The 26399-nt window shown below is 38.8% G+C and overlaps 1 protein-coding gene across 1 annotated transcript in view; it reads right to left on the bottom strand.

The window, feature by feature from the left end:
* The window catches only part of LOC106883020 (complement factor H), a 49945-nt gene that overhangs the window by 18017 nt on the left and 5529 nt on the right, over positions 1–26399 (bottom strand). The window contains exons 2-6 of the mRNA XM_089348639.1: positions 25219–25431; positions 21054–21266; positions 16437–16649; positions 3131–3298; positions 1958–2125 (exon numbers count right to left, since the gene is read on the bottom strand). Of these exons, the coding sequence (XP_089204765.1) occupies positions 1958–2125; positions 3131–3298; positions 16437–16649; positions 21054–21266; positions 25219–25431 (975 nt within the window). The remainder of the gene's footprint in view (positions 1–1957; positions 2126–3130; positions 3299–16436; positions 16650–21053; positions 21267–25218; positions 25432–26399) is intronic.

The following is a 26399-nucleotide window of genomic DNA, read 5'->3' as shown; positions in this document are numbered from 1 at the left end:
ATGGATACGAGATTTACTTGTCTCCATGTCAACCGGGAATGGGGGATGGAACTGCAGTGTTGTTCCAGAGAGGTCTGAATCTGAAGATAAAGACCATCTTTCTAGACCCAGAAGGCAAGTTGGTGGTCCTGGATGTGAACAGTAGTGACAGGAGCGCTTTCAGACTCGTGGCTGTTTATGCTCCAAAGGGGAAAGGACAGCTAGGTTTCTTCAGACGTCTGGAAAATTTCCTGGGAAAGTCTTGACCTTTAGTGCTAATGGATGACTTGAACGTCGTCTTGGATTCACGCTTGGATAGTGTAGGGCTACCTGTTAGAAGTGGGAAGTGTAAAAACCTCGCAAACCTGCTCAGACGTTTTCAACTGTCTGATAGGTACCGACTGGATTTCCCAGATGTGCTAGTGTGGACATGGATGAACCGCATCGGGTCATTTAGGTAGTATTTAGACAGAACATTCTGTAGGACAGCAGACAAGGATAGTATAAGTTATCCACTTTTTAAAGTAATCGGCTACACAGATTACAAATTTGTGATACGCACTGTTGATCTAGATAAACTTCATAGGTAGGGACCCAGTTAATAGAAACTGAACATGTCGCACTCGGCGTGTCAGACTTACAGAGACCAGATTAGCGAATTAGTTAAGTGGGCATTGATGGGTCAGTTGTAAACAACATGATGGTTTACTCTGAAAAGGGCAGTTAGAGTAAATCAATTAGACTTAGACATTAACAATAGAAAAAAATAGAATAGATGAAAACTTAGAAACTTAGAAGTGGGTCTTAGAAAGGCAAAGCAATCGATGTGCTGGTGGCGAGATGGACCCTGGTCCAATTCTTCAACTCTAAGCACGAAGTGTGTATTGCCATAGCTAAGGTATGCTTTAAGAAATGAGGAAATGAAAGCCAACCGATGAGCCCGAGTGGCAGAAACTTAACATAGCAACAAAGCCACAATTTGGTTTTTGGTAGATCAAAATGGGAGCATGGTACTTGAGCCCGAGCAGATGTGTCCAGCATTTCAGCAGCACTTTTCTCGACTGTTTAGAACAAATGGTTGGCCGAACACAAGATGGATTTCGGTGCCTACCTCAACGGTGTACCACGACTCTCGGCAAGGGGGTATCTACCTCTTATCTAGGGACAAAGGATAAGACCATCTAGCCTCTTCTCTTCACTTCTGGATAATCCTGCCGGCTCCAGAACTGAGGTGATATTAACCCGATCCAGAGCCCACTTAATGATTAAGTTTAGTTCAGTGTGATGAGTGAAACAACCAGCATTTAGGCAGCAAGACAGATCGTAAAGACCTGTGGAATCGAGGGGCCTACCACAGCGACATCGCAGTTCTTCACAGATGTGGCCTCTCCACTTTGAGTGTGATGGAAATGTGGAGTTCATCTAGACTGAGTAGACCACCAATGTTGGCCATAGGCAGGACATCAATCCAGTCCCTTGAGAATTTCGCATTTGCAGAAAGTCGAATCAGGCTTAGTATATTACTATTATTTTTTTTTCCGACATTGGTATAGCAAGGCTAGCTCCAAAGCGATTGGAACTCAGGATTGAGAGTGAAGGTGCTAAGAATTATATATTTGAAAAAAAAAACCCAAAAAAAACATCACAGATGAGAAATTGAGAGATGGAATTCACATAAAAAAAAAACACAATAGTCAAGTTAGTGTTATCATATTTGAAGTGGTGAGACAAAAAGTTAAATGCAAAATTTTATTATGAGGCGAGGTTAAGTCAACAACTCACTGGTATCATTTTAACATTTAAACAAATATAGAGTGCCAACTACATTAGGTATGGTTTCAGAATGCAGCATAGACATTACTGACATATATTTACTCTGGCGAACTAATGTTTCTGCCATCTTCACCGTACCTCTGAAAGCTAAAACAACAAACCTGCTATTTCATGAGTCTTGCAGGTTGAAATTAATAGAATTTACCTCTGCAGTTTATTTCAGATTCTCTCCACTTTCCATTCTGGCATTTAATTTCTTCTAGGCTTTTGGTTCCTACATAACCATTTAGGCAAGAGACTTTTAGAATGCCTTCTTTCTTTTCAAATTTAGCATTTGCTATGGGGGGTTCTGTGTCACACAGTTCGGTGGTAGCTGGAAGTAAAGAGAAACTTATATATTATGGTGTATTCAATGGTGGAATTAGGGAGGATACTAACACGTAGTGAGTATTTCTTATTCAATCAGAAACCCCTCTGATTAACAAACTATTTGCACTAGAAGTGCACTGAAAAGCAAGGAGACTATGTCGAAAAATGATGTAACAATTTGACCCCCGCTTTTGTTTTAATAAATTACAGACGCAAGAAGCAAGCATGCATATGATTTTTAATTTACTCTCGCACACACACACATACACACACCCCCACACACACGCACGCACGTACACGTACACAAACACACACATATAAGTATACATTATTTACAATTGACGGATATTTGTCCTCTTCTTGTTGTTAACACAACGTTTCGGCCATTTCGAGCGACTCCTTTAATTCATCAATGAAAGCATTACAACATTACGAAGTGAACCGTTTTCTGAGTGTGCAAATTAGTTCGTCCTAACAGGGTGCCTCAATTTAAGTACCTAATTTAACTGAATCTAAATTACATCACACACACACAGAGACACACACACACAGAGACACACACACACACACACACACACACACATATATATATATATATATATATATATATATATATATATATATTTACTTGGAGAATGGAGCAACAAATACAAGAAAAAGCATTTTCGTTGGACTAGATAGCCGTTGTTTTATTATGTGGAGCTTGTGAAATGAGTCAGTGTGGAGGTTTAGGTTATGTAATGAGTCATTTTGTATATTATGTCTTAGGGTTAGGGTTAGGGTTACCCCTGAAGGATCGAGGCAAACCTACCACTTACCTATATATATATATATATATATATATATATATATATATATATATATAAGAGTATATAAGCGGACATATATGCATACATGTATGTACAAGATGCTTTCTGTCTGTCTCTTTCTCTCTCCCCCCTCTCTCTCTGAGACACATGCGCACGCACAAGCAAACAGAAATACTCACCCAGAATTACAGTTTACTTACTTGTGCAGTTTATTTCAGGTTCTGTCCACTCCCCATTCTCGCATTTAAGTTCTTCTCTGTCCTTGGTTCCTTTATAACCTTCTTTGCAAGTTACTTCTACAGTATCGTTTTCCACGCGATCAACATTCGCATTTTCTACAGTAGGAAGTAGTATGCAAGGTTCTGTTTCTGGAAACGAAATAAAGACAAAGTCATATATAAGATTTCTTCTATTTGCCTCAGTCATTGGACTGCAGCTCGGCTGGGGCACCAGCCTGAATGGCTTAGTCGAATAAATCAACCATCCCCGAACTTATACTTTTTAACTATTGTTCTACCGGCCCCTTTCGTTGAACCGCTATGTTACTGGGATGTGAATAAGCCAACAGCGGTTGACAGACCAAGAATCGGAGGAGGATCAAACATAAATAGAAAAATTCCCTCCACCGACGTACCTCAACACACACACACACACACACACACACACACACACGCACACACACACATACGCACACGCGCACACAAACACACGACTAACTTCAACATAGTTACCGTCTTCTAAATTTACTCAGAAGTCAGTGGCTGGCCCGGGCCTATAGTAGAATATACTTGGCCAATGAGCCGCGCAGTGAAATTGAACCTGAAACCACGTTGTTGGAAATCGAGCTGTCTATAATGTACTGTAACCATTAGATATAAAGAACAACACAAAAGATGCAATGGCTATCATGTGATTGAAATTTCCATACTCTGATCTCGACGTGCAAAATTAAAGAGAAAATACGTGCAGTGCCCACTATATAACAAACCCTTGGCAAAGGCGCATGGTTTACTGGTTGAGATGTTCGGCACACGTTCGTGTGTCTGATTCCCAGTGGCGCGCTGTGTCCTTGAGCGGAACATTTTATTTCCCGTTGCTCCATTCCTCCCACCTGGTAAAAATGAGTAGTACCTCTATATCAAAGGGTCAGCCATGTCACATTCTTGTGTTATGCTGAATCTCCCCGAGAACTACGCTAAGGGTATGCGTGTCTATGGAGTAATCAGTCACTTGCACGTTAATTTCACGAGCTGGCTTTTCCGTTGACCAACTGGAATCCTAGATGTCGTAACCAACAAGTTTGAGTCTTTGATGTAAGTTTGAGTCTTTGATGTAGATCCGCCCCGAGCTCACAGGCTTCAAACTAAACTTCTTGAAAAAACATTTGCCTTTTCAAGAAGTTTAGTTGAGAGTATAAGGCTTCACTGAACGGGTCGCCAATCCGTCGCAGAGTTAACTCTTCGCCTCACTCAGCCTGAGATTCAATCTACAATAGTGAGTCCAGTACTCCAACCTCTAGGTCACGAGCTTTCACTGTCTGATGAAAACATCAAGAAATAATATATTATTTCTGGCATATGTCGAAATGCCAAAGATATCGTTCATAGAAAAGAGTCTCTCTTTAGTTATTCTAGCGGCTAGAAATTGAAGTGAAATCGCTATCTAACACATTGAAAAAGAAGATCATATTGGTTAGTGCCATCCTAGACATATTTTACCTAAATCGTATAAAATATCAATTGAGAAAATATGTTGTTTACCAATTCAGGACAGGACGTTCCCTACTTTGCCTGAAACAAATTTTGTTGATTGATATTTCTTTATATTATTCAGTTAATTGACATTTCTTTATGATATCATTCATTTATCAAATCCCCATATGCAGAACCCTAAAATCTCTTAGGCCTTACAGAGGTGTATGCAGTATTCAGAGAAGAGAAGCACCTCTTGTAGAAAGACATGTGTTCCTTTGAGAATGTCACGACGGTATCTTGCAGCCGATAAATGAAGATTTATGTCGTTGGTTGCGTGATTAATAACTGATAAAAACCTGCGAACATTTAGCTGAAATATTTATTGCTGTACATAAAGATATTAAGTGTTAGCTATTTACAATGAACACCATTAATAATTACTCACAGAGATAGAGAGAAAAATCGCGCCGCATCGGTAGAAGTTACTTATGAGACAATGTGTGAATGTTAAGAAAGGGCTTGTCTAAGAACCTGGGGGTGTCTGCAGTTTAAGAAGAATGGAGGCGCATGTCACTCAATTGGTTTCAATGTTCTGCGATTAACTGAGTGGCAAAACGGTCTCTTATAGGGTACAAGAAGAACATTCTAGAAAACAATATCACGCTACAGTTTCACACTGATTGGTTGCTTACTAGACCGATCACGTGAAACTGTAGTGGTTCGCTCATGGTGTTTGACGGTTATCTAGCCGCTGAGGTTTCGAATTATCACTACAGGAACAAGTCACTTTTGGTCCCAGGATAGTATCCTACTCTCACCTGTGGTTTCAAGAAGCTGTAGCTTGCATAGAAGTTACATCAAGGAAAACTCCTTCGTCAGGCAGATTAAACTAGTTGAATGTATCCGTTAGATTTCAATCACTTGATTAGTTAGTGAGTGTCTATTCAATAATTTGAAGACTAACTCTGGTGGATAGTGTGGATGAGAACTATAGTTGACCCAGCGGTAAAAAAAAGCCGGTTTTCTGCAAGCTGGAGATGTGGGAGCGTTTGTAAGAACGGGTTCTTTAAAGCAAGCGCATGAGATTTTTGAAGTTAAGTTTCCAGCTGAAGGCTTACCGCACCCACAAAAAAAAAAAAAAAAGTTTTAAGATACAAATTTTGGTGAAAAAGTGGTGCGCTACGGGGTTTATGCACAACACTCCCAAACAAAGAAATCCTACTGTTCGAACGCCGAAAGTTATTCAGGACATTAACGAGAAGGATTGCTCGAAGTCCAAAGAAGTCAACGCGTAAATTGGCGCAGCAGTCTCACACAAGTAGGAGCTCATACTAACGAGCGTTGAAAAGTCTCAAGTTGAAGCCATATCATTTCCCATGTATACAACAATTAAGAGCCTACATTTTCGGGCGAAATAAGACAATGACACTTGCATTCGAAGGGCATGGTGCTTTTTCGTGTGCGTAAATTTATTTCTATATTTAATGTTATACTACAGAACATGGGCTACCTTTTCGCGTATTAAGTTAGACATGGTTTTGCCCCCGCAAAAGCCAAAACCCAAGTTACACATATATCTATATGTGTCTATATGTATGTATATATGTTTGTATGTGTGGAGGCGCAATGGCCCAGTGGTTAGGGCAGCGGACTCGCGGTCATAGGATCGCGGTTTCGACTCCCAGACCGTGCGTTGTGAGTGTTTATTGAGCGAAAACACCTAAAGTTCCACAAGGCTCCAGCAGGGAATGGTGGCGAACCCTGCTGTACTCTTCCACCACAACTTTCTCTCACTCTTTCTTCCTGTTTCTGTTGTATCTGTATTTCAAAGGGCTAGCCTTGTCACACTGTGTCACGCCAAATCTCCCCGAGAACTACATTAAGGGTACACGTGTCTGTAGAGTGCTCAGTCACTTGCACGTTAATTTCACGAGCAGGCTGTTCCGCTGATCAGATCAACTGGAACCCTCGTCGTCGTAACCGACGGACGTACATAAATGTGTGTAAATAAATAAATAAATATATATATATATATATATATATATATATATATATATATATATATATATATATTTGTTTTGCAAGATTTTTGATGTGAAATCGTGTGTTGAAACAGATGTTGTTGTACTTGGGGATGGTCATATTGCCAGTTTAGCCAAGGTGAGACACACATAAGAAAGAAGGAAACAAAGGACCACTGATGAGGTCACAGAAGTGTGACGAAAGAACTCTGGCCGAAATAAGATTAAGATTAATGTAATATAAAGCTGAAGCAAATTAACACCAAATATACAGTGCGTGTGTTTTTATTGGCTAAACTGGCAATATGACCATCCCCAAGTACAACAACATATATATATATATATATATATATATAACGGTTGTAAGAGAAACGATGAACAGTAATCGAAGTTGTAAAGAAATATTTATTTACCGTTACTTTAATAAATGCCATACCACGACGGGTAGGTTAGTGTAATAGTATAACACAGTTCGTAAAGCATGCAAGGTAAAGAAAGTTAATTTCGGCCTGTATATGTGTGTACACGATCTTGTAGTAGTAAATAGACAGAGATATGGTAATGTTACAGAGAAAAGAAAGTGAGCTAGTGAAAGTTGTAGAGTGTGGGTAGTTGTGTCTCATAGTTGTCTGGTTGTAACCTTCTTTCTCCCTCTGGTCGTTTGTCTTTAGTGGCTGCCTGCTTGTGGCTATATCTCTAGATGTCCGTTCACTAACTAATTGAGTTGTCACTAGCTGCTTCGCTCTGTTGTCGCCAAGTAACTACTGCCGTTTTGCTTGGGGCCTCTTGTTTTTATAACTATCTAGAAGGATAGATATATTATTGAGAACAATAGATTTAGTTGGTGGTCTTGTTATCTCTATTCTAGATTTTAGAAGAGGTTAGAAAGGGTCAAGTTGTGAAGACATTGTTTCGGCCTAGCTAAAGGCATCTGGAAAATATAAGACTGCTGTCAGAGAAAAACCATTGTTCCACCATGGGAAAAGTTCTGTTGCAGTGTTGATTTAAATTTGGCTATAGTGGATCGAATCCACTTTATGCATGCACGATCCACTACATTATATATATATATATATATATATATATATATATATATATATATATATGGCACAAGACGAGTACGACTTATTGCAATGTACTCCACGGTGTGTTGCAGTATGTGCTTACGTGTGTAAGTCTTCTAAAAGGCCATAAGTCAGGGAAAAGGTGCACTCGTATATCTGTCAATAGAGTGAGTATATTATCTGAAGTGCACACTATTATATATCCATCACAGCTGATCTTACCAATCGGTTTCGCGCTAGGGGTACAACGGAGTGTTAAAGAACAATCTGATTATATAACCCTACGCTCATCAGATGTAGCCGATATGGAATGAAATATGGTGACTGCTCTCTATTGTTGGAGGTGAAAGGACATATCCGGTTTGCGATTGCTGTGAAAGGATTGTAGTAACGCCTTACTAGCAGACGACGTTCCGGAAGGCTTATCCACGCATGCGCAGGGACTGGTTCCGGAAGGAATGCAGGAGGAGTCTCGTGCGCATGCGTGGTCATTCGAGATTCAAGTTTCGCGCCCTGATTCATTCTCTTTCTCGGCCGGCCGACCATGAGCCTGGACGTGTCAAGCAGTCTCTCCAACATTCCAACTCTGGAGACAGCTCTTTCCAACATTCCAGCTCTGGAGCTGGACAGATAACCACCAACATCACTGACGGCGTCTCAGCAACCAAAGGGCGAAGTGCTGCCTATTTCCTCTGTAAATAAATATTGTTGTGTTGATAGTTCAGAATCTGCGTTCCGTTGTTTCTTCAGAATTTAATGTACGAAAGCGGGTATACCCCTAATGGTGTATAACCACTTTCCTATAGGATGATGAAATGAACAGGGTAGAGGATTTAGTTAAAAGTTCTGTCCCTTAGTACCTAGTGGCAATGTCTCTGTAACAAAGAACAGAACTCTTTGCTAAATCCCCTACCCAGTTCGTTTCATCATCCTTTCACAGCAACCGCAAACGGGATATGTCATTTCACCTGCAACAATAGAGAGCAGTCGCCATATTTCATTCCATATCGGCTACCTCTGATGAGCGTAGGGTTATATAATCAGATTGTTACCTAAAACTCCATTGTACTCCGAGCACGAAACCGATTGGTAAGATCAGCTGTAATGGATATATAATACTGTACACTTCGGATAATATATATATATATATATATATATATATATATATATATATATATATATATATAGTTGTATATATGCATATATATATTTACATGCCTATATTTATGTATGCATATGTTGTGTGTGCATGTACTTCAGTATGCTATGGGCGTATGTGTGCGAATGTGTGAATCTCTTACAGAATATTTTGGTATTTTGCCTACAACATCATAAAAGTCAAGTTGGAATATTTCCATGCATCTTTCAATAATTTCGATTAACTATTTCAGAGTAAAATAAATTTCAATGAATTATATATAGAGTAGTGTTTGAAGCATACATGTTCATAGCAATGTTTTTGCATTATGTATGTCAGGCTATCTGGCCAAATGTTCCGTATAAAATAATAAACTTTTATTCAGTGAATGAAACACTAATACTGCGTTACTTGATATACTTTCGACCGCCATCATTATCGTTATCACTTTAAACGTTATCAGTAACGAACTAACAAGGGAGCCTCTACTCACTAGTTCGACCTGCTAAAAATAGTAGGACGAATTTCACTCAGATCAATACACATTTTACCTTCTCAAATAAACAAGGACAGCTTTGTCCACAATATACAAACAAATAGAGTGTTAACCGTTGGAACGCCTTTTGATCATATGCCTGCTTAATTAGAGTTGACCTGTGACTAAACAAATAACAATAACAACTTAAACAAAATCATCATATCACCATCTCAACTACCAAACTCTGCATTACCACTGCCACCGTCGTCACCGTCGCCACCGTCTGCATAGTTTTCATATTGTATTTTTACTTCTTTGAAGCATTTTTCTTTTCTTTTTTCGATTTGCTTATAAAATATTTATAGATTATTGTGAGAAGTAATAATTGGGTGAATCGATACGGTACCGAACTACTGCCCGAAGACTCTTAGGGCATTGTCTTCTAACAAAGCGCAGGCCATGTCCTCAGAAGCAGAACTGTGTATTTATCCATTGCTAAACCTAGGTTTAAGGAGAAAGAAAGAGGTCACCGTCCCTAGTTACATATATCTTTACGATACAACGACTTAGTCCCTTCTAGCAGTCCTCAATTCTTTTGATCTTACAGTGCACTTGAATGTACTAGAGTTTAAATACAAAAAAAAAAACAAAAAAAAAACTGGTGTACTTGCATAGGAAATTAAACACAACAACGTTTTAAATTGAAAAACTAGTAAATACGGAATACTATTCCTCATCTCGTTTCATCTATCGTTCTTTCTTCGCGTGTAATAAAATTATAACAGCGTTGTTCAAGATTCTCAAATATTTCTATGTAGTGGACCTTGCATGCATAAAGTGGATTCGATCCACCATAGCCAAATTTAAATTAACACTGCAACAAAACTTTTCCCACGGTGGAACGATAGTTTTTCTCTGACAGCAGTTTAATATTTTCCAGAGGCCTTTAGCTAGGCCGAAACAATGTCTTCACCACTTGACCCTTTCTAACCTCTTCTATATCACCAAAATCTAGAATAAAGATAACAAGACCACGAACTAAATCTATTGTTCTCAATAATATATCTATCTTCTCGATTGTTATAAAAGCAAGGAAACCCCAAGAAAAATTTAGTCTAGTCACTAGTCGGTGACGACTCAACCAGTAGTCACTTGGCGACGACAGAGCGAAGCAGCTAGTGACAACTCAATTAGTTAGTGAACGGACATCTAGAGATATAGTCACAAGCAGGCAGCCACTAAAGACAAAACGACCAGAGGGAGAAAGAAGGTTACAACCAGACAACTATGAGACACAAACTCCCTCGACTTTATGACTTTCACTAGCTCACTTCCGTTTCTTTGTAACATTACCATCTCTGTCTATATACTGCTACAAGATCGTGTACACACATACACAGGCCGAAATTAACTTTCTTTACCTTGCATGCTTTACGAACTGTGTTATACTATTACACTAACCTACCCGTCATGGTATGGCATTTATTAAAGTAACGGTAAATAAATATTTCTTTACAACTTCGATCACTGTTCTTCGTTCATCTTACAACCGTTACAATTGGTAACTACACAAAATTATCTTCGCTACACAAACTAACATTTATCGTTACAATTGGTAACTTCACAACAACCTAACCGTTACAATTGGTAACCTCCGACTCTAACATAAAACCGTTATAATTGGTGACCCCGAGCAAGAGAATTGCTGCCTTCTGAAACAGCATTACCAACAGTTACAACTGTCGACCTCCAGCGAAAGAATTACTACCTTCTGCATTTTTGCTGATTCGAGCTAAAGAACTAGAATAACTACAGTCGCTGAACCAAAGAAAATTGATGACAACCTTCGTCACCACCAAGATGCACCCTCCATCGACCTGCTACAGAAAGCACTATACTGCGATGCAATCTACGATGCACTTCACAACAATGCAACACTACCGACGCACAAGGAATTCTCTTTCGAAATAGTCACCTTGCGCAGCAATACACCAGTCCCAGCGTTCCTCCCACTTTTGGAATCCGGCCTGAAAGTCGTTTTCCGTAAGCGAATCGAAGACCTTCTGTGAGTAGCTCTGGATCTTGACAGCGGTGTTAAAATGGCGATCTTTGAACTGCCTCCTCATCTTGAGGAATAGATGGCAGTCCGCAGGTTCTAAATCTGGCGAATTGGGCAGGTGTGGAAGCGACACCATGTTGCTTTTGGTGAGTTTCTCAAGAGGGAGGAGAGCTCGGTGACAAGGTGCATTGTTGTCATGAAGAATCCAATTCTTCGCGTTCGACAGGTCGCTTTCGCCGAATGTCCTCCCTCAAACGCTTCAAAACGTTGCAGTAGAACTCTCGATTGACGGTTTGGCCCTGAGGTACGAATTATCGATGCACAATATCTCGTATGTGGAAAAAAAAACCCAGAAAAACGGCGAGCATGCTCTTGATTGAAGACTATTGCATACACATGATCATAATCTAAATTTAAATATTTTCTATTTTTTTACCTTCTTCGATATTACAAGGCTTCAAGCGAACTACAACAAAATTTAAACATCGAACATGGTCTCAGCAGCTACGTATGGGATGTTATGCATTGCAAGGTGTTATTCCAAACCCCACCCTCAAACCCACTACCAAATCATTCCTGTTTAAATGATTTTTTTCACTGTATATGTGTTTTGATCTCGTTATCTAGAATTACGCAGTGAAAATATTTCATATTTTAGCAACAGTTATATTATCACTTCATATTTTCTTACAATATTGTTTTCAAATTTTGGCACAACGTCAGCGGGAGAGAATACGTCGCTTACATCAACATCATAGTTCAGCTGATGCTTATTTTATCGATACCGAAATGATAAAAGACAAAGATGACCTCGGCAGAATTTGAACTCAGAACGTAAAGACGGACGAAATGCCGCTAAGTATTTTGTCTGGTATGCTTACGATTCAGCCAGATCACCACTTTATAATTTTCTTATATCTTTGAATATATTTCAAAATTTGGCACAAGACCAGCAATTTCAAGAGTGGGGTAAGTCGATTACATTAACCCCAGTACTCAACTGGTACTTATTTTAAAGACCTCGAAAGGATGAAAGGCAAAGTCGAGCTCGGCGGAATTTGAATTCAGAACGTGGAGACGGACGAAATGCCGCTAAGCATTTCATTCAGCGTGCTAACGATTCTGCTAGTTCATCGCCTTATAATTTTCTTATAATCTTATACTTTTGTAAGGCAGCGAGCTGTCGGATCGTTAGCACTTCGAGCATAATGTTTAGCGGCATTTCGTCCGTCTTTACGTTCTGAGGTCGAATTCCGCTGAGGTCGACTTTGCCTTTCATCGATAAAGTATCATTTGAGTAATGGGGCCGATGTAATAGACTATCCCCCTCCCCTAAATTTCAGGCCTTGTGCTTATAGTAGAAAATAATATTATTTCTTTTTAATATTACTTTGCCTACATATGTACTAACTCGGACGTATTTCTAACACAAACATACGTACGAGATGAAACGTTCAGATTTTACTATAGCTATTAGGCTATGGGCTAGAGGGGTGGTGTCATGGTGCACCACCCTTGTGATTTACTTTATTGGTTATTTTTCATGTAGCCCTGGATCTAACAAATCAGAAAATTGATGTTGCTAGCAAAAAACTGGGATGGAAGATATCACGCCAACTTTTACAGCTGGAGGCAGAAAATTAGGAGCATGGAAAATTGAAACAGCTCTAACTTTGCAACTCTTCACCAAAATATTTCAAATGACCACTTAAAATGATTGATTGGTCAAGATCAACAAGTTCATGCAAATGATAAGCGAATTCATTCTGTAAAAAGGTCACCATACGTCAAAAAGTCACGAACTTTGACCTTTACCTATATATCTCGCATTCACGGGTTTTATTTATCACCAAGACCATATAATGTTTTTTTTTTATTGAAAATTAATGAAACGAAATTTTACATGTGATTTTTAATACCAGAAGTAAAACAAAAAATGAAAAGAAGTAGTGTTTACCCCGTAGAATGTGAGATATTTCTGCACTTTTACAAAATCTAGCAAGTGGTACTTTGAAATCTTTCATTGACTCATTCCAAATGACCACAAAAGATGATATTTGATTGGATTTATAAAATGAAACATCAAATTATTCAAATATCTTCATCAAAGAGGTTGTTGAAGTCAAAAGTAAACAAAAGTTGACCCTATCCACACTATAGCAGTTTGTTATACATGTTCGTTATGAAATGTGCCATACAATTTTAATATTGAAACAAATGCCGTCTTGTATAATACTTTCTATCTCTCAAGTTTAAACAAGATCCATTTCAAGTGTTGCGGCAGTTACCTTCCTTCCTAGGAGGTACATACACAGAATTAAAACAATGGGTGTACGAGTTTGCTTTAAAGTTGAGTCAGAAATTTCAGCGGAGCACCTTTCAGATCATTAAAATTTGAATTGACACATTTCCAGTAAGCATTTATCCGAATTCTTGCCTGATTGTATCATATTTTCATGACAGTTATATTTGTTCTTAGTTTCATTAACTTTGTAATGCAGATGGACTTCGTACCATCCACACACGTCACATAATTGTCAAAGATGATAACATTATTTGTAAACCATCATTTCAAGTGTCCGATTAATAATCATCACCATTACTTTCAGTATCACTGTCCGATCCTACTCTGTCAAGGAAATCACTTTCACTAAGTTCACTGTCACTATCAGGGTCAGAATCTGATGCGCAAGTTTCATCTTTAACTTCTTCCAGAATACCCACTATACTGATGGAGCATCACTTCACCATCTGTCCACTCCGGCTTCATGATTCCAGCTTCCATTGTCCATCTGGTCTAGGCACTGAAAGCTTTGCAATGTTCGCGAGCTTCCATATCCTGGTCTAGAAGTTGCTTCGCCGAACATGTTGCTCGAGGACGTTTCTACATGAAACGAGATCGAATTACCTAGATTTTGTGAAATCATCCTTCCCACCGCGTGAAGATTTCCGATTCAGACATTTTTCGTTTTACTTCACCATACTAGATTCTTGGAAGAACTTCAAATTCTGTTTGAAACTGGAAAGGGCAACACACGACGCTGTATCGATCTGACCAAGTTGGCTACGTCTTCCACGCTGGTTCCCTGTTCTGCATTGCTGGGTTATTATGCCTTCACCGGGTGCGATAGTACCAGTGCCTTCAAAGGGAAGGGGAAAGTGAAGGGATTGAAAGTCGCTGAAACAGATGAATCATTCCAGAAAGCATTCTCCAAGTTTGGGGAGTCTTGGGAATTCGACGAGAAGGTTATGAATGAACTGGAGAGGTTCACATGTGTGCTGTATGGTAACAAAAGGACAACAAAAGGTGAATACATTGCGGTTCACAACCCTGCAAGCAAAGTGCAATGGGAAGGATGATTTCACAAAATCTAGGTAATTCGATCTCGTTTCATGTAGAAACGTCCTCGAGCAACATGTTCGGCGAAGCAACTTCTAGACCAGGATATGGAAGCTCGCGAACATTGCAAAGCTTTCAGTGCCTAGACCAGATGGACAATGGAAGCTGGAATCATGAAGCCGGAGTGGACAGATGGTGAAGTGATGCTCCATCAGTATAGTGGGTATTCTGGAAGAAGTTAAAGATGAAACTTGCGCATCAGATTCTGACCCTGATAGTGACAGTGAACTTAGTGAAAGTGATTTCCTTGACAGAGTAGGATCGGACAGTGATACTGAAAGTAATGGTGATGATTATTAATCGGACACTTGAAATGATGGTTTACAAATAATGTTATCATCTTTGACAATTATGTGACGTGTGTGGATGGTACGAAGTCCATCTGCATTACAAAGTTAATGAAACTAAGAACAAATATAACTGTCATGAAAATATGATACAATCAGGCAAGAATTCGGATAAATGCTTACTGGAAATGTGTCAATTCAAATTTTAATGATCTGAAAGGTGCTCCGCTGAAATTTCTGACTCAACTTTAAAGCAAACTCGTACACCCATTGTTTTAATTCTGTGTATGTACCTCCTAGGAAGGAAGGTAACTGCCGCAACACTTGAAATGGATCTTGTTTAAACTTGAGAGATAGAAAGTATTATACAAGACGGCATTTGTTTCAATATTAAAATTGTATGGCACATTTCATAACGAACATGTATAACAAACTGCTATAGTGTGGATAGGGTCAACTTTTGTTTACTTTTGACTTCAACAACCTCTTTGATGAAGATATTTGAATAATTTGATGTTTCATTTTATAAATCCAATCAAATATCATCTTTTGTGGTCATTTGGAATGAGTCAATGAAAGATTTCAAAGTACCACTTGCTAGATTTTGTAAAAGTGCAGAAATATCTCACATTCTACGGGGTAAACACTACTTCTTTTCATTTTTTGTTTTACTTCTGGTATTAAAAATCACATGTAAAATTTCGTTTCATTAATTTTCAATAAAAAAAAAACATTATATGGTCTTGGTGATAAATAAAACCCGTGAATACGAGAAATATAGGTAAAGGTCAAAGTTCGTGACTTTTTGACGTGTGGTGACCTTTTTACAGAATGAATTCGCTTATCATTTGCATGAACTTGTTGATCTTGACCAATCAATCATTTTAAGTGGTCATTTGAAATATTTTGGTGAAGAGTTGCAAAGTTAGAGCTGTTTCAATTTTCCATGCTCCTAATTTTCTGCCTCCAGCTGTAAAAGTTGGCGTGATATCTTCCATCCCAGTTTTTTGCTAGCAACATCAATTTTCTGATTTGTTAGATCCAGGGCTACATGAAAAATAACCAATAAAGTAAATCACATGACCCCTCCCTCCATTAGGCCATGGCCTATATTGTATAATAATTGTGTTATATTCACTTAGTTACTCACAATTATTCGCAATTGTCTTTTAGTTTTGAAGTTATGAGAAACTAATAACTGTTAGTTTTGAATAAATTATTACTGATCTCCAAATTTGTATTGTTAAATGATTTACTAAGATTATTTGCTTATTTCTATACAAGAGTTAACGTATAAAGAGTTGCAGAAAATTATGTTATAGTGATGTCTTTCTCTAAAGCATAATTGACATAAATGAAGCTTACCCAGGTTCGTGTCCAGCGGATCTGAACCGTCATCCTGTGGCTTATTTGTGCAATTTATTTTAGATTCTGCCCAAGTTCCATTTTCACACAGAAGCTCTTCGTTGGCGGTGGTTCCAAAAAATTCTTCCTTACAAGATACCGTAACTTTGTTTTCAGTCACGTTGCTAACATTCGCATTTGGTATATTTGGCGGACGGGAGCAACGATCTGTTTCTGCAATAAACGAGAGTGTTGTACATTTGTAAACAGCAATTTGAGATTGAAAAATAACAATGAATTCATTGTCTAAATGAATTTCTTGCTTACTTGGTAAACGCACTACGTTAAAGAGGACTCGCGTCTTCTCTCAAAATATGTTAAAAACATTTAGCTGCAATGCTGATCTCTGTGGAAGCATTTCGTGTTTCACTTCAGATGTGTCCGCAGCTTGGCTATGCTGAGTGAGAATCCTGATTGAAGGCTATGTGTGCGAAGGCTTATAAAACAGAAGTTAAAACGAACTTGGAGAGACACTACTAAAGAGTTGGCTTCACGACATGTCAACAGAAAACACTCTACAAGACAGCTATAAAAATACAAGCAAGATGTCGAACCCTGTAAGCTAACACTCTAAGCTAACGAAACACTCAAGAGGGAACCTTTACGTGTTGGCTCAAGTTACAAGAAATAGCAGCCAAATTTCCCTCAGTTCCTTGCTGAAAAATAATCCGCATTGAATGATGTGATCTAGGGTTACACAGTGTCTGAGAAGATAAGATGTTTATGGTGGAAATGTCTTTTTCCGTATGTCCACTCAATCTGGGCTAAGGGCTGTATTGGGTGTAAACAACAACAACAAAGAAGCACTCAATAATTTCCTTTTGCTTTGTGTTTACAACCGTGAATCATGCCTACAGTGTAGGTAGCAGCTATCAGTTTTCTCAGGTTTTATAAACATATAGTTAGAAAATCATCTGAGAATTGTTTTCGGAGATGAACTCATCAAAATGCATCTCATAAAACGATATGAATCTCTGATCAGTCATATAAATCGTTACACTCAATACAGCAATCAACTTTTTTCTTCTTCTTCATTCACCCTAGAAAACTTACCAGACAAGTTTATTTTAGATTCTGTTCGTCTTCCATTTTCACAGGAAATTTCTTCCTTTTTTTAGTTCCACTTCAACGGTCCAGGTAACTTACTTCAATAACGCTACTGTTCAGCTCTTTAACAATTGCATTCAACACAGCTAATTTGCTATCACACGGATCTCTCTAGTCACTTCTATTCACCTTAAGATCGGTAGTTGGTGTCAAAACATTGAGGATGAAGCTTTACTTCATTTACGACTAGTCAATAAAATAGCAGGTAATCTCCCAAATATTAGCACTAAAGAAAACTTATTTTGTCTCAGAATTCTAAATACAATTTTCCAATAATCACAGAGCTCATACTTGTATTATACGGGAAACCCATGTCACTCTTATGAGATACTAGCTGTTTTTCCCGGTTTCACTCGGGCAGTGTGGTGGATTTGGTTAAAGGCTATTTCCTATGTATATTTTGAATAATAAAAAGAACTAAAAATAAAAAAAAACAAAAATTCCAAAAACAAAAATAAAGTAAGAACAACCCCAAAACAATACGATGCTAAGGATTTTGCGGGTCGATATTGTAAATCTAACTTCACGTGTGTACCCATAGCCCCATGTAGTCACGGAACCTTATTTGTGGTATAACCTCGCCCTAAAAGAAAAATATATGGTAGTGCGGTTGTTGTATTGGCGACACAAGAATGTTAATCGAAACTATTCAAGATCAATCATAGATTGGGCGTTCATGTACACTGATTAGAATTGTGAATTTCAATTATTGAAAACGCGTTCCCGGATGGATACAATTGTGCAGAGTCCGTTTGTCTCAATATGGAAAAGCTGTTTGAATGTCGACGTTTGAAGACATTTGTAACTGAAGTTAAAAAAAACATAGTAATTAGAAAGAGCGTAAGCTATAGCTCTTTTTTTTTAATGCACAAAAAATTAAAATTATTTTTTTTCTGTGCCTCTGATTAAAATTTTCGAAAAACAAACCCAGCCACATTACTTGGAAAAAAATAATCTTTATTGTGCTGGTTTTTATTAAAATTTCGCGTATGGGAAAGGCAACAAAATCGCCCCTCCCCACTTTGAATGGGATATTCCTATCTTAAAAAGTAATAATCGATTATCTCGGTAACCATGGGAGTTGGAGGGCAATAAAAATCTCCTGAACATGAGCGGACCATGCTGCCGCTCTGGGCTGAATTTCTTTGACGTCTTTTGAATAGTGTGGATTGTTATCCTACAAGTGGAATATTTTTGTTGATTTTGACTGTGTTATTGTGTTGTTAACTTTAATTGTTAACTTGTGAAAAAAAAAGGAAAAATTTTTTGTTACAGTTGGTGAAACCGGCAACGGTTTCCCCGTGTAGGGAGACCTACACGATGGCTGAAACAAGAAATTTCGTTTTTGGACAGGAAAACGAAGAAGTATGTGACAGGGATAGACAGCAGGTGATTGCAAAAAATTGGCCAGCATTGGCAAAAGGGAATATTGAGGCAGAAAGCCTGAAAGAAGTAAACGAAAATGAAAAGGAAAAATCAAGGAAAAAATCGGATTTTGCAGCGGTCGCTGGCGACAAGAAAAAAAAAGGTCAACATCAGTAATGTTGAGAAACATAAACACATGATGAAAAGGGAGGGGCACGGCGTTATCGCAACCCCATCCCCAAAGTTTTATGGAAAGAATAGAGAAGGAAACGCTAATATTCAAGATGTACAGCGAAAAAGAAAAGAAAATAGAGTACGTCTCGGAGGCCGAGATCGAAAAGTACCTGAAACAGATACTGGAAAAAATTACTTATATCACCAGAGGCAAGCGTTATGCTACGGTAGAGGTGAGAATGGAGTCAGAGGAAGCTGCCCGACTCTATTCTGTAGAGTCCCTGGGAACGGAAAATGTGGTTCTCCTACCACTGTACATGGGTAGGAGAACATCACAAATAACAATACAGAACATTCCCCCTGAGGTGGACCCAGAGTGGCTAGTCGCCGCAACAACAATGGGCCTGGAAGACAGAATTACAATATTGGACGCAACTGTGATTGAACCAAGACTGCGATACGGCCAGGCCCTAAAAATGACAATTCAAGCGGAACAGGCCACACTGGAGGAAATAATTGAAAGTTTTGAGGTTGGCGGCACACGATTAGTCGTGTCGGTGGAAGGCCTCAAACCTCGTTGCTTCCAGTGTGTCAAGAAGGGCCACCTCAGGGCGAACTGTAATCAGAAGACAGAGGAAGGAAAAACTAGCCAAGAAGAAAAAAGGAAGGAAACAGAAGAAAAAAGGAAGGAAACAAGAAAAAAAAGGAAGGATCCAGAAGTAGTAGAAGAAGAACAGGAAACGAAAAAGGATCAAACACCTGTGCCAGCGGAAAAGGTTGGAGAGGGTTGGACTACTGTGTCCAACAAAAGAAAGTTAAAACAACCCTCCCCAACGAAAGATAAGGAAAAAAAATAAAAAATGTGGTGTTCACATGGTGGTTCGAACCTCAAACAGAGAGCTGATGAACCACCTGGCAACGATAGATAAAGGACAAATGAAAAAAATAGAAGAAAAAAAGGGCAAAGCCGTCTATAAAACAACTATGAGAATTTTTAATATACTCAGCAATAACTATAGAAGAGATATCGGGGTCCCAAGATTGGACTACGTGCCAATTATGGTGGAGAACTTTATTCCTCCGACTCCACAGGCCTCAGATAGAGTGGAAGAGGCGGGGGTTTCCCCCCTGCCAGACACCGACTAAGGTAAGACACTTATGGCTGTTCATATTGGATGTTTAAATGTACGCGGCCTGTCGTCGAGTTGGAAGCAGGGGCGCTTCCTAAATGGCGTCGGGTCAGGAAGTTTGGATGCAAGATGGAAATATGTCGCTCGAGTGTTGCGAGTGAAAGAGTATAATTGAATACGCCATAGGTGTCTTCAAAAGTGTCAGTGGTGGGATGGGGTTCGTGGGGTCGGAGCGTAACCCAGTCCCCCACTTCATCTGTCTATGTTGTTTTGTGCTTTGTATATTGTAACATTCGATTTCTCCGATTTCATTATATTTTTAATCACCAAACTTTTAATTGTTTCGCATTATACGTAACTCCATAGTTTTATCTGACACCAATCAGTTGTATTGTCCCTTCTTTGTTTGACCCCTAGTGGGTAATAAAGAGATAATGCTGCCGCTCTGTGCTGAATCTCACGCGATTCCACTGCACCGTTCTCGAGTGAATCTGCCGACACTCAATCAATCAATCAAGCAATCAAGAACACTGCAATTTATAGTATAGATTAGTTATTCGCAATTGTCTTTTAGCTTTGAATAATTTCGCTTATCCGAGCAACGCTAGATAAGCGAAGTTATGAGAAACTAATAACTGTTAGTTTTGAATAAATTATTACTGATCTCCAAATTTGTATTGTTAAATGATTTACTAAGATTATTTGCTTATTTCTATACAAGAGTTAACGTATAAAGAGTTGCAGAAAATTATGTTATAGTGATGTCTTTCTCTAAAGCATAATTGACATAAATGAAGCTTACCCAGGTTCGTGTCCAGCGGATCTGAACCGTCATCCTGTGGCTTATTTGTGCAATTTATTTTAGATTCTGCCCAAGTTCCATTTTCACACAGAAGCTCTTCGTTGGCGGTGGTTCCAAAAAATTCTTCCTTACAAGATACCGTAACTTTGTTTTCAGTCACGTTGCTAACATTCGCATTTGGTATATTTGGCGGACGGGAGCAACGATCTGTTTCTGCAATAAACGAGAGTGTTGTACATTTGTAAACAGCAATTTGAGATTGAAAAATAACAATGAATTCATTGTCTAAATGAATTTCTTGCTTACTTGGTAAACGCACTACGTTAAAGAGGACTCGCGTCTTCTCTCAAAATATGTTAAAAACATTTAGCTGCAATGCTGATCTCTGTGGAAGCATTTCGTGTTTCACTTCAGATGTGTCCGCAGCTTGGCTATGCTGAGTGAGAATCCTGATTGAAGGCTATGTGTGCGAAGGCTTATAAAACAGAAGTTAAAACGAACTTGGAGAGACACTACTAAAGAGTTGGCTTCACGACATGTCAACAGAAAACACTCTACAAGACAGCTATAAAAATACAAGCAAGATGTCGAACCCTGTAAGCTAACACTCTAAGCTAACGAAACACTCAAGAGGGAACCTTTACGTGTTGGCTCAAGTTACAAGAAATAGCAGCCAAATTTCCCTCAGTTCCTTGCTGAAAAATAATCCGCATTGAATGATGTGATCTAGGGTTACACAGTGTCTGAGAAGATAAGATGTTTATGGTGGAAATGTCTTTTTCCGTATGTCCACTCAATCTGGGCTAAGGGCTGTATTGGGTGTAAACAACAACAACAAAGAAGCACTCAATAATTTCCTTTTGCTTTACTTCATTTACGACTAGTCAATAAAATAGCAGGTAATCTCCCAAATATTAGCACTAAAGAAAACTTATTTTGTCTCAGAATTCTAAATACAATTTTCCAATAATCACAGAGCTCATACTTGTATTATACGGGAAACCCATGTCACTCTTATGAGATACTAGCTGTTTTTCCCGGTTTCACTCGGGCAGTGTGGTGGATTTGGTTAAAGGCTATTTCCTATGTATATTTTGAATAATAAAAAGAACTAAAAATAAAAAAAAACAAAAATTCCAAAAACAAAAATAAAGTAAGAACAACCCCAAAACAATACGATGCTAAGGATTTTGCGGGTCGATATTGTAAATCTAACTTCACGTGTGTACCCATAGCCCCATGTAGTCACGGAACCTTATTTGTGGTATAACCTCGCCCTAAAAGAAAAATATATGGTAGTGCGGTTGTTGTATTGGCGACACAAGAATGTTAATCGAAACTATTCAAGATCAATCATAGATTGGGCGTTCATGTACACTGATTAGAATTGTGAATTTCAATTATTGAAAACGCGTTCCCGGATGGATACAATTGTGCAGAGTCCGTTTGTCTCAATATGGAAAAGCTGTTTGAATGTCGACGTTTGAAGACATTTGTAACTGAAGTTAAAAAAAACATAGTAATTAGAAAGAGCGTAAGCTATAGCTCTTTTTTTTTAATGCACAAAAAATTAAAATTATTTTTTTTCTGTGCCTCTGATTAAAATTTTCGAAAAACAAACCCAGCCACATTACTTGGAAAAAAATAATCTTTATTGTGCTGGTTTTTATTAAAATTTCGCGTATGGGAAAGGCAACAAAATCGCCCCTCCCCACTTTGAATGGGATATTCCTATCTTAAAAAGTAATAATCGATTATCTCGGTAACCATGGGAGTTGGAGGGCAATAAAAATCTCCTGAACATGAGCGGACCATGCTGCCGCTCTGGGCTGAATTTCTTTGACGTCTTTTGAATAGTGTGGATTGTTATCCTACAAGTGGAATATTTTTGTTGATTTTGACTGTGTTATTGTGTTGTTAACTTTAATTGTTAACTTGTGAAAAAAAAAGGAAAAATTTTTTGTTACAGTTGGTGAAACCGGCAACGGTTTCCCCGTGTAGGGAGACCTACACGATGGCTGAAACAAGAAATTTCGTTTTTGGACAGGAAAACGAAGAAGTATGTGACAGGGATAGACAGCAGGTGATTGCAAAAAATTGGCCAGCATTGGCAAAAGGGAATATTGAGGCAGAAAGCCTGAAAGAAGTAAACGAAAATGAAAAGGAAAAATCAAGGAAAAAATCGGATTTTGCAGCGGTCGCTGGCGACAAGAAAAAAAAAGGTCAACATCAGTAATGTTGAGAAACATAAACACATGATGAAAAGGGAGGGGCACGGCGTTATCGCAACCCCATCCCCAAAGTTTTATGGAAAGAATAGAGAAGGAAACGCTAATATTCAAGATGTACAGCGAAAAAGAAAAGAAAATAGAGTACGTCTCGGAGGCCGAGATCGAAAAGTACCTGAAACAGATACTGGAAAAAATTACTTATATCACCAGAGGCAAGCGTTATGCTACGGTAGAGGTGAGAATGGAGTCAGAGGAAGCTGCCCGACTCTATTCTGTAGAGTCCCTGGGAACGGAAAATGTGGTTCTCCTACCACTGTACATGGGTAGGAGAACATCACAAATAACAATACAGAACATTCCCCCTGAGGTGGACCCAGAGTGGCTAGTCGCCGCAACAACAATGGGCCTGGAAGACAGAATTACAATATTGGACGCAACTGTGATTGAACCAAGACTGCGATACGGCCAGGCCCTAAAAATGACAATTCAAGCGGAACAGGCCACACTGGAGGAAATAATTGAAAGTTTTGAGGTTGGCGGCACACGATTAGTCGTGTCGGTGGAAGGCCTCAAACCTCGTTGCTTCCAGTGTGTCAAGAAGGGCCACCTCAGGGCGAACTGTAATCAGAAGACAGAGGAAGGAAAAACTAGCCAAGAAGAAAAAAGGAAGGAAACAGAAGAAAAAAGGAAGGAAACAAGAAAAAAAAGGAAGGATCCAGAAGTAGTAGAAGAAGAACAGGAAACGAAAAAGGATCAAACACCTGTGCCAGCGGAAAAGGTTGGAGAGGGTTGGACTACTGTGTCCAACAAAAGAAAGTTAAAACAACCCTCCCCAACGAAAGATAAGGAAAAAAAATAAAAAATGTGGTGTTCACATGGTGGTTCGAACCTCAAACAGAGAGCTGATGAACCACCTGGCAACGATAGATAAAGGACAAATGAAAAAAATAGAAGAAAAAAAGGGCAAAGCCGTCTATAAAACAACTATGAGAATTTTTAATATACTCAGCAATAACTATAGAAGAGATATCGGGGTCCCAAGATTGGACTACGTGCCAATTATGGTGGAGAACTTTATTCCTCCGACTCCACAGGCCTCAGATAGAGTGGAAGAGGCGGGGGTTTCCCCCCTGCCAGACACCGACTAAGGTAAGACACTTATGGCTGTTCATATTGGATGTTTAAATGTACGCGGCCTGTCGTCGAGTTGGAAGCAGGGGCGCTTCCTAAATGGCGTCGGGTCAGGAAGTTTGGATGCAAGATGGAAATATGTCGCTCGAGTGTTGCGAGTGAAAGAGTCTAATTGAATACGCCATAGGTGTCTTCAAAAGTGTCAGTGGTGGGATGGGGTTCGTGGGGTCGGAGCGTAACCCAGTCCCCCACTTCATCTGTCTATGTTGTTTTGTGCTTTGTATATTGTAACATTCGATTTCTCCGATTTCATTATATTTTTAATCACCAAACTTTTAATTGTTTCGCATTATACGTAACTCCATAGTTTTATCTGACACCAATCAGTTGTATTGTCCCTTCTTTGTTTGACCCCTAGTGGGTAATAAAGAGATAATGCTGCCGCTCTGTGCTGAATCTCACGCGATTCCACTGCACCGTTCTCGAGTGAATCTGCCGACACTCAATCAATCAATCAAGCAATCAAGAACACTGCAATTTATAGTATAGATTAGTTATTCGCAATTGTCTTTTAGCTTTGAATAATTTCGCTTATCCGAGCAACGCTAGATAAGCGAAGTTATGAGAAACTAATAACTGTTAGTTTTGAATAAATTATTACTGATCTCCAAATTTGTATTGTTAAATGATTTACTAAGATTATTTGCTTATTTCTATACAAGAGTTAACGTATAAAGAGTTGCAGAAAATTATGTTATAGTGATGTCTTTCTCTAAAGCATAATTGACATAAATGAAGCTTACCCAGGTTCGTGTCCAGCGGATCTGAACCGTCATCCTGTGGCTTATTTGTGCAATTTATTTTAGATTCTGCCCAAGTTCCATTTTCACACAGAAGCTCTTCGTTGGCGGTGGTTCCAAAAAATTCTTCCTTACAAGATACCGTAACTTTGTTTTCAGTCACGTTGCTAACATTCGCATTTGGTATATTTGGCGGACGGGAGCAACGATCTGTTTCTGCAATAAACGAGAGTGTTGTACATTTGTAAACAGCAATTTGAGATTGAAAAATAACAATGAATTCATTGTCTAAATGAATTTCTTGCTTACTTGGTAAACGCACTACGTTAAAGAGGACTCGCGTCTTCTCTCAAAATATGTTAAAAACATTTAGCTGCAATGCTGATCTCTGTGGAAGCATTTCGTGTTTCACTTCAGATGTGTCCGCAGCTTGGCTATGCTGAGTGAGAATCCTGATTGAAGGCTATGTGTGCGAAGGCTTATAAAACAGAAGTTAAAACGAACTTGGAGAGACACTACTAAAGAGTTGGCTTCACGACATGTCAACAGAAAACACTCTACAAGACAGCTATAAAAATACAAGCAAGATGTCGAACCCTGTAAGCTAACACTCTAAGCTAACGAAACACTCAAGAGGGAACCTTTACGTGTTGGCTCAAGTTACAAGAAATAGCAGCCAAATTTCCCTCAGTTCCTTGCTGAAAAATAATCCGCATTGAATGATGTGATCTAGGGTTACACAGTGTCTGAGAAGATAAGATGTTTATGGTGGAAATGTCTTTTTCCGTATGTCCACTCAATCTGGGCTAAGGGCTGTATTGGGTGTAAACAACAACAACAAAGAAGCACTCAATAATTTCCTTTTGCTTTGTGTTTACAACCGTGAATCATGCCTACAGTGTAGGTAGCAGCTATCAGTTTTCTCAGGTTTTATAAACATATAGTTAGAAAATCATCTGAGAATTGTTTTCGGAGATGAACTCATCAAAATGCATCTCATAAAACGATATGAATCTCTGATCAGTCATATAAATCGTTACACTCAATACAGCAATCAACTTTTTTCTTCTTCTTCATTCACCCTAGAAAACTTACCAGACAAATTTATTTTAGATTCTGTTCGTCTTCCATTTTCACAGGAAATTTCTTCCTTTTTTTAGTTCCACTTCAACGGTCCAGGTAAC

This window comes from Octopus bimaculoides, chromosome 3 (genome assembly GCF_046866305.1).
Source record: "Octopus bimaculoides isolate indiv1 chromosome 3, ASM4686630v1, whole genome shotgun sequence".
NCBI classification, from domain to species: domain Eukaryota; kingdom Metazoa; phylum Mollusca; class Cephalopoda; order Octopoda; family Octopodidae; genus Octopus; species Octopus bimaculoides.
Note: the sequence above shows the minus strand (reverse complement) of the source record. Positions and strands in the feature narration are given on the sequence as shown.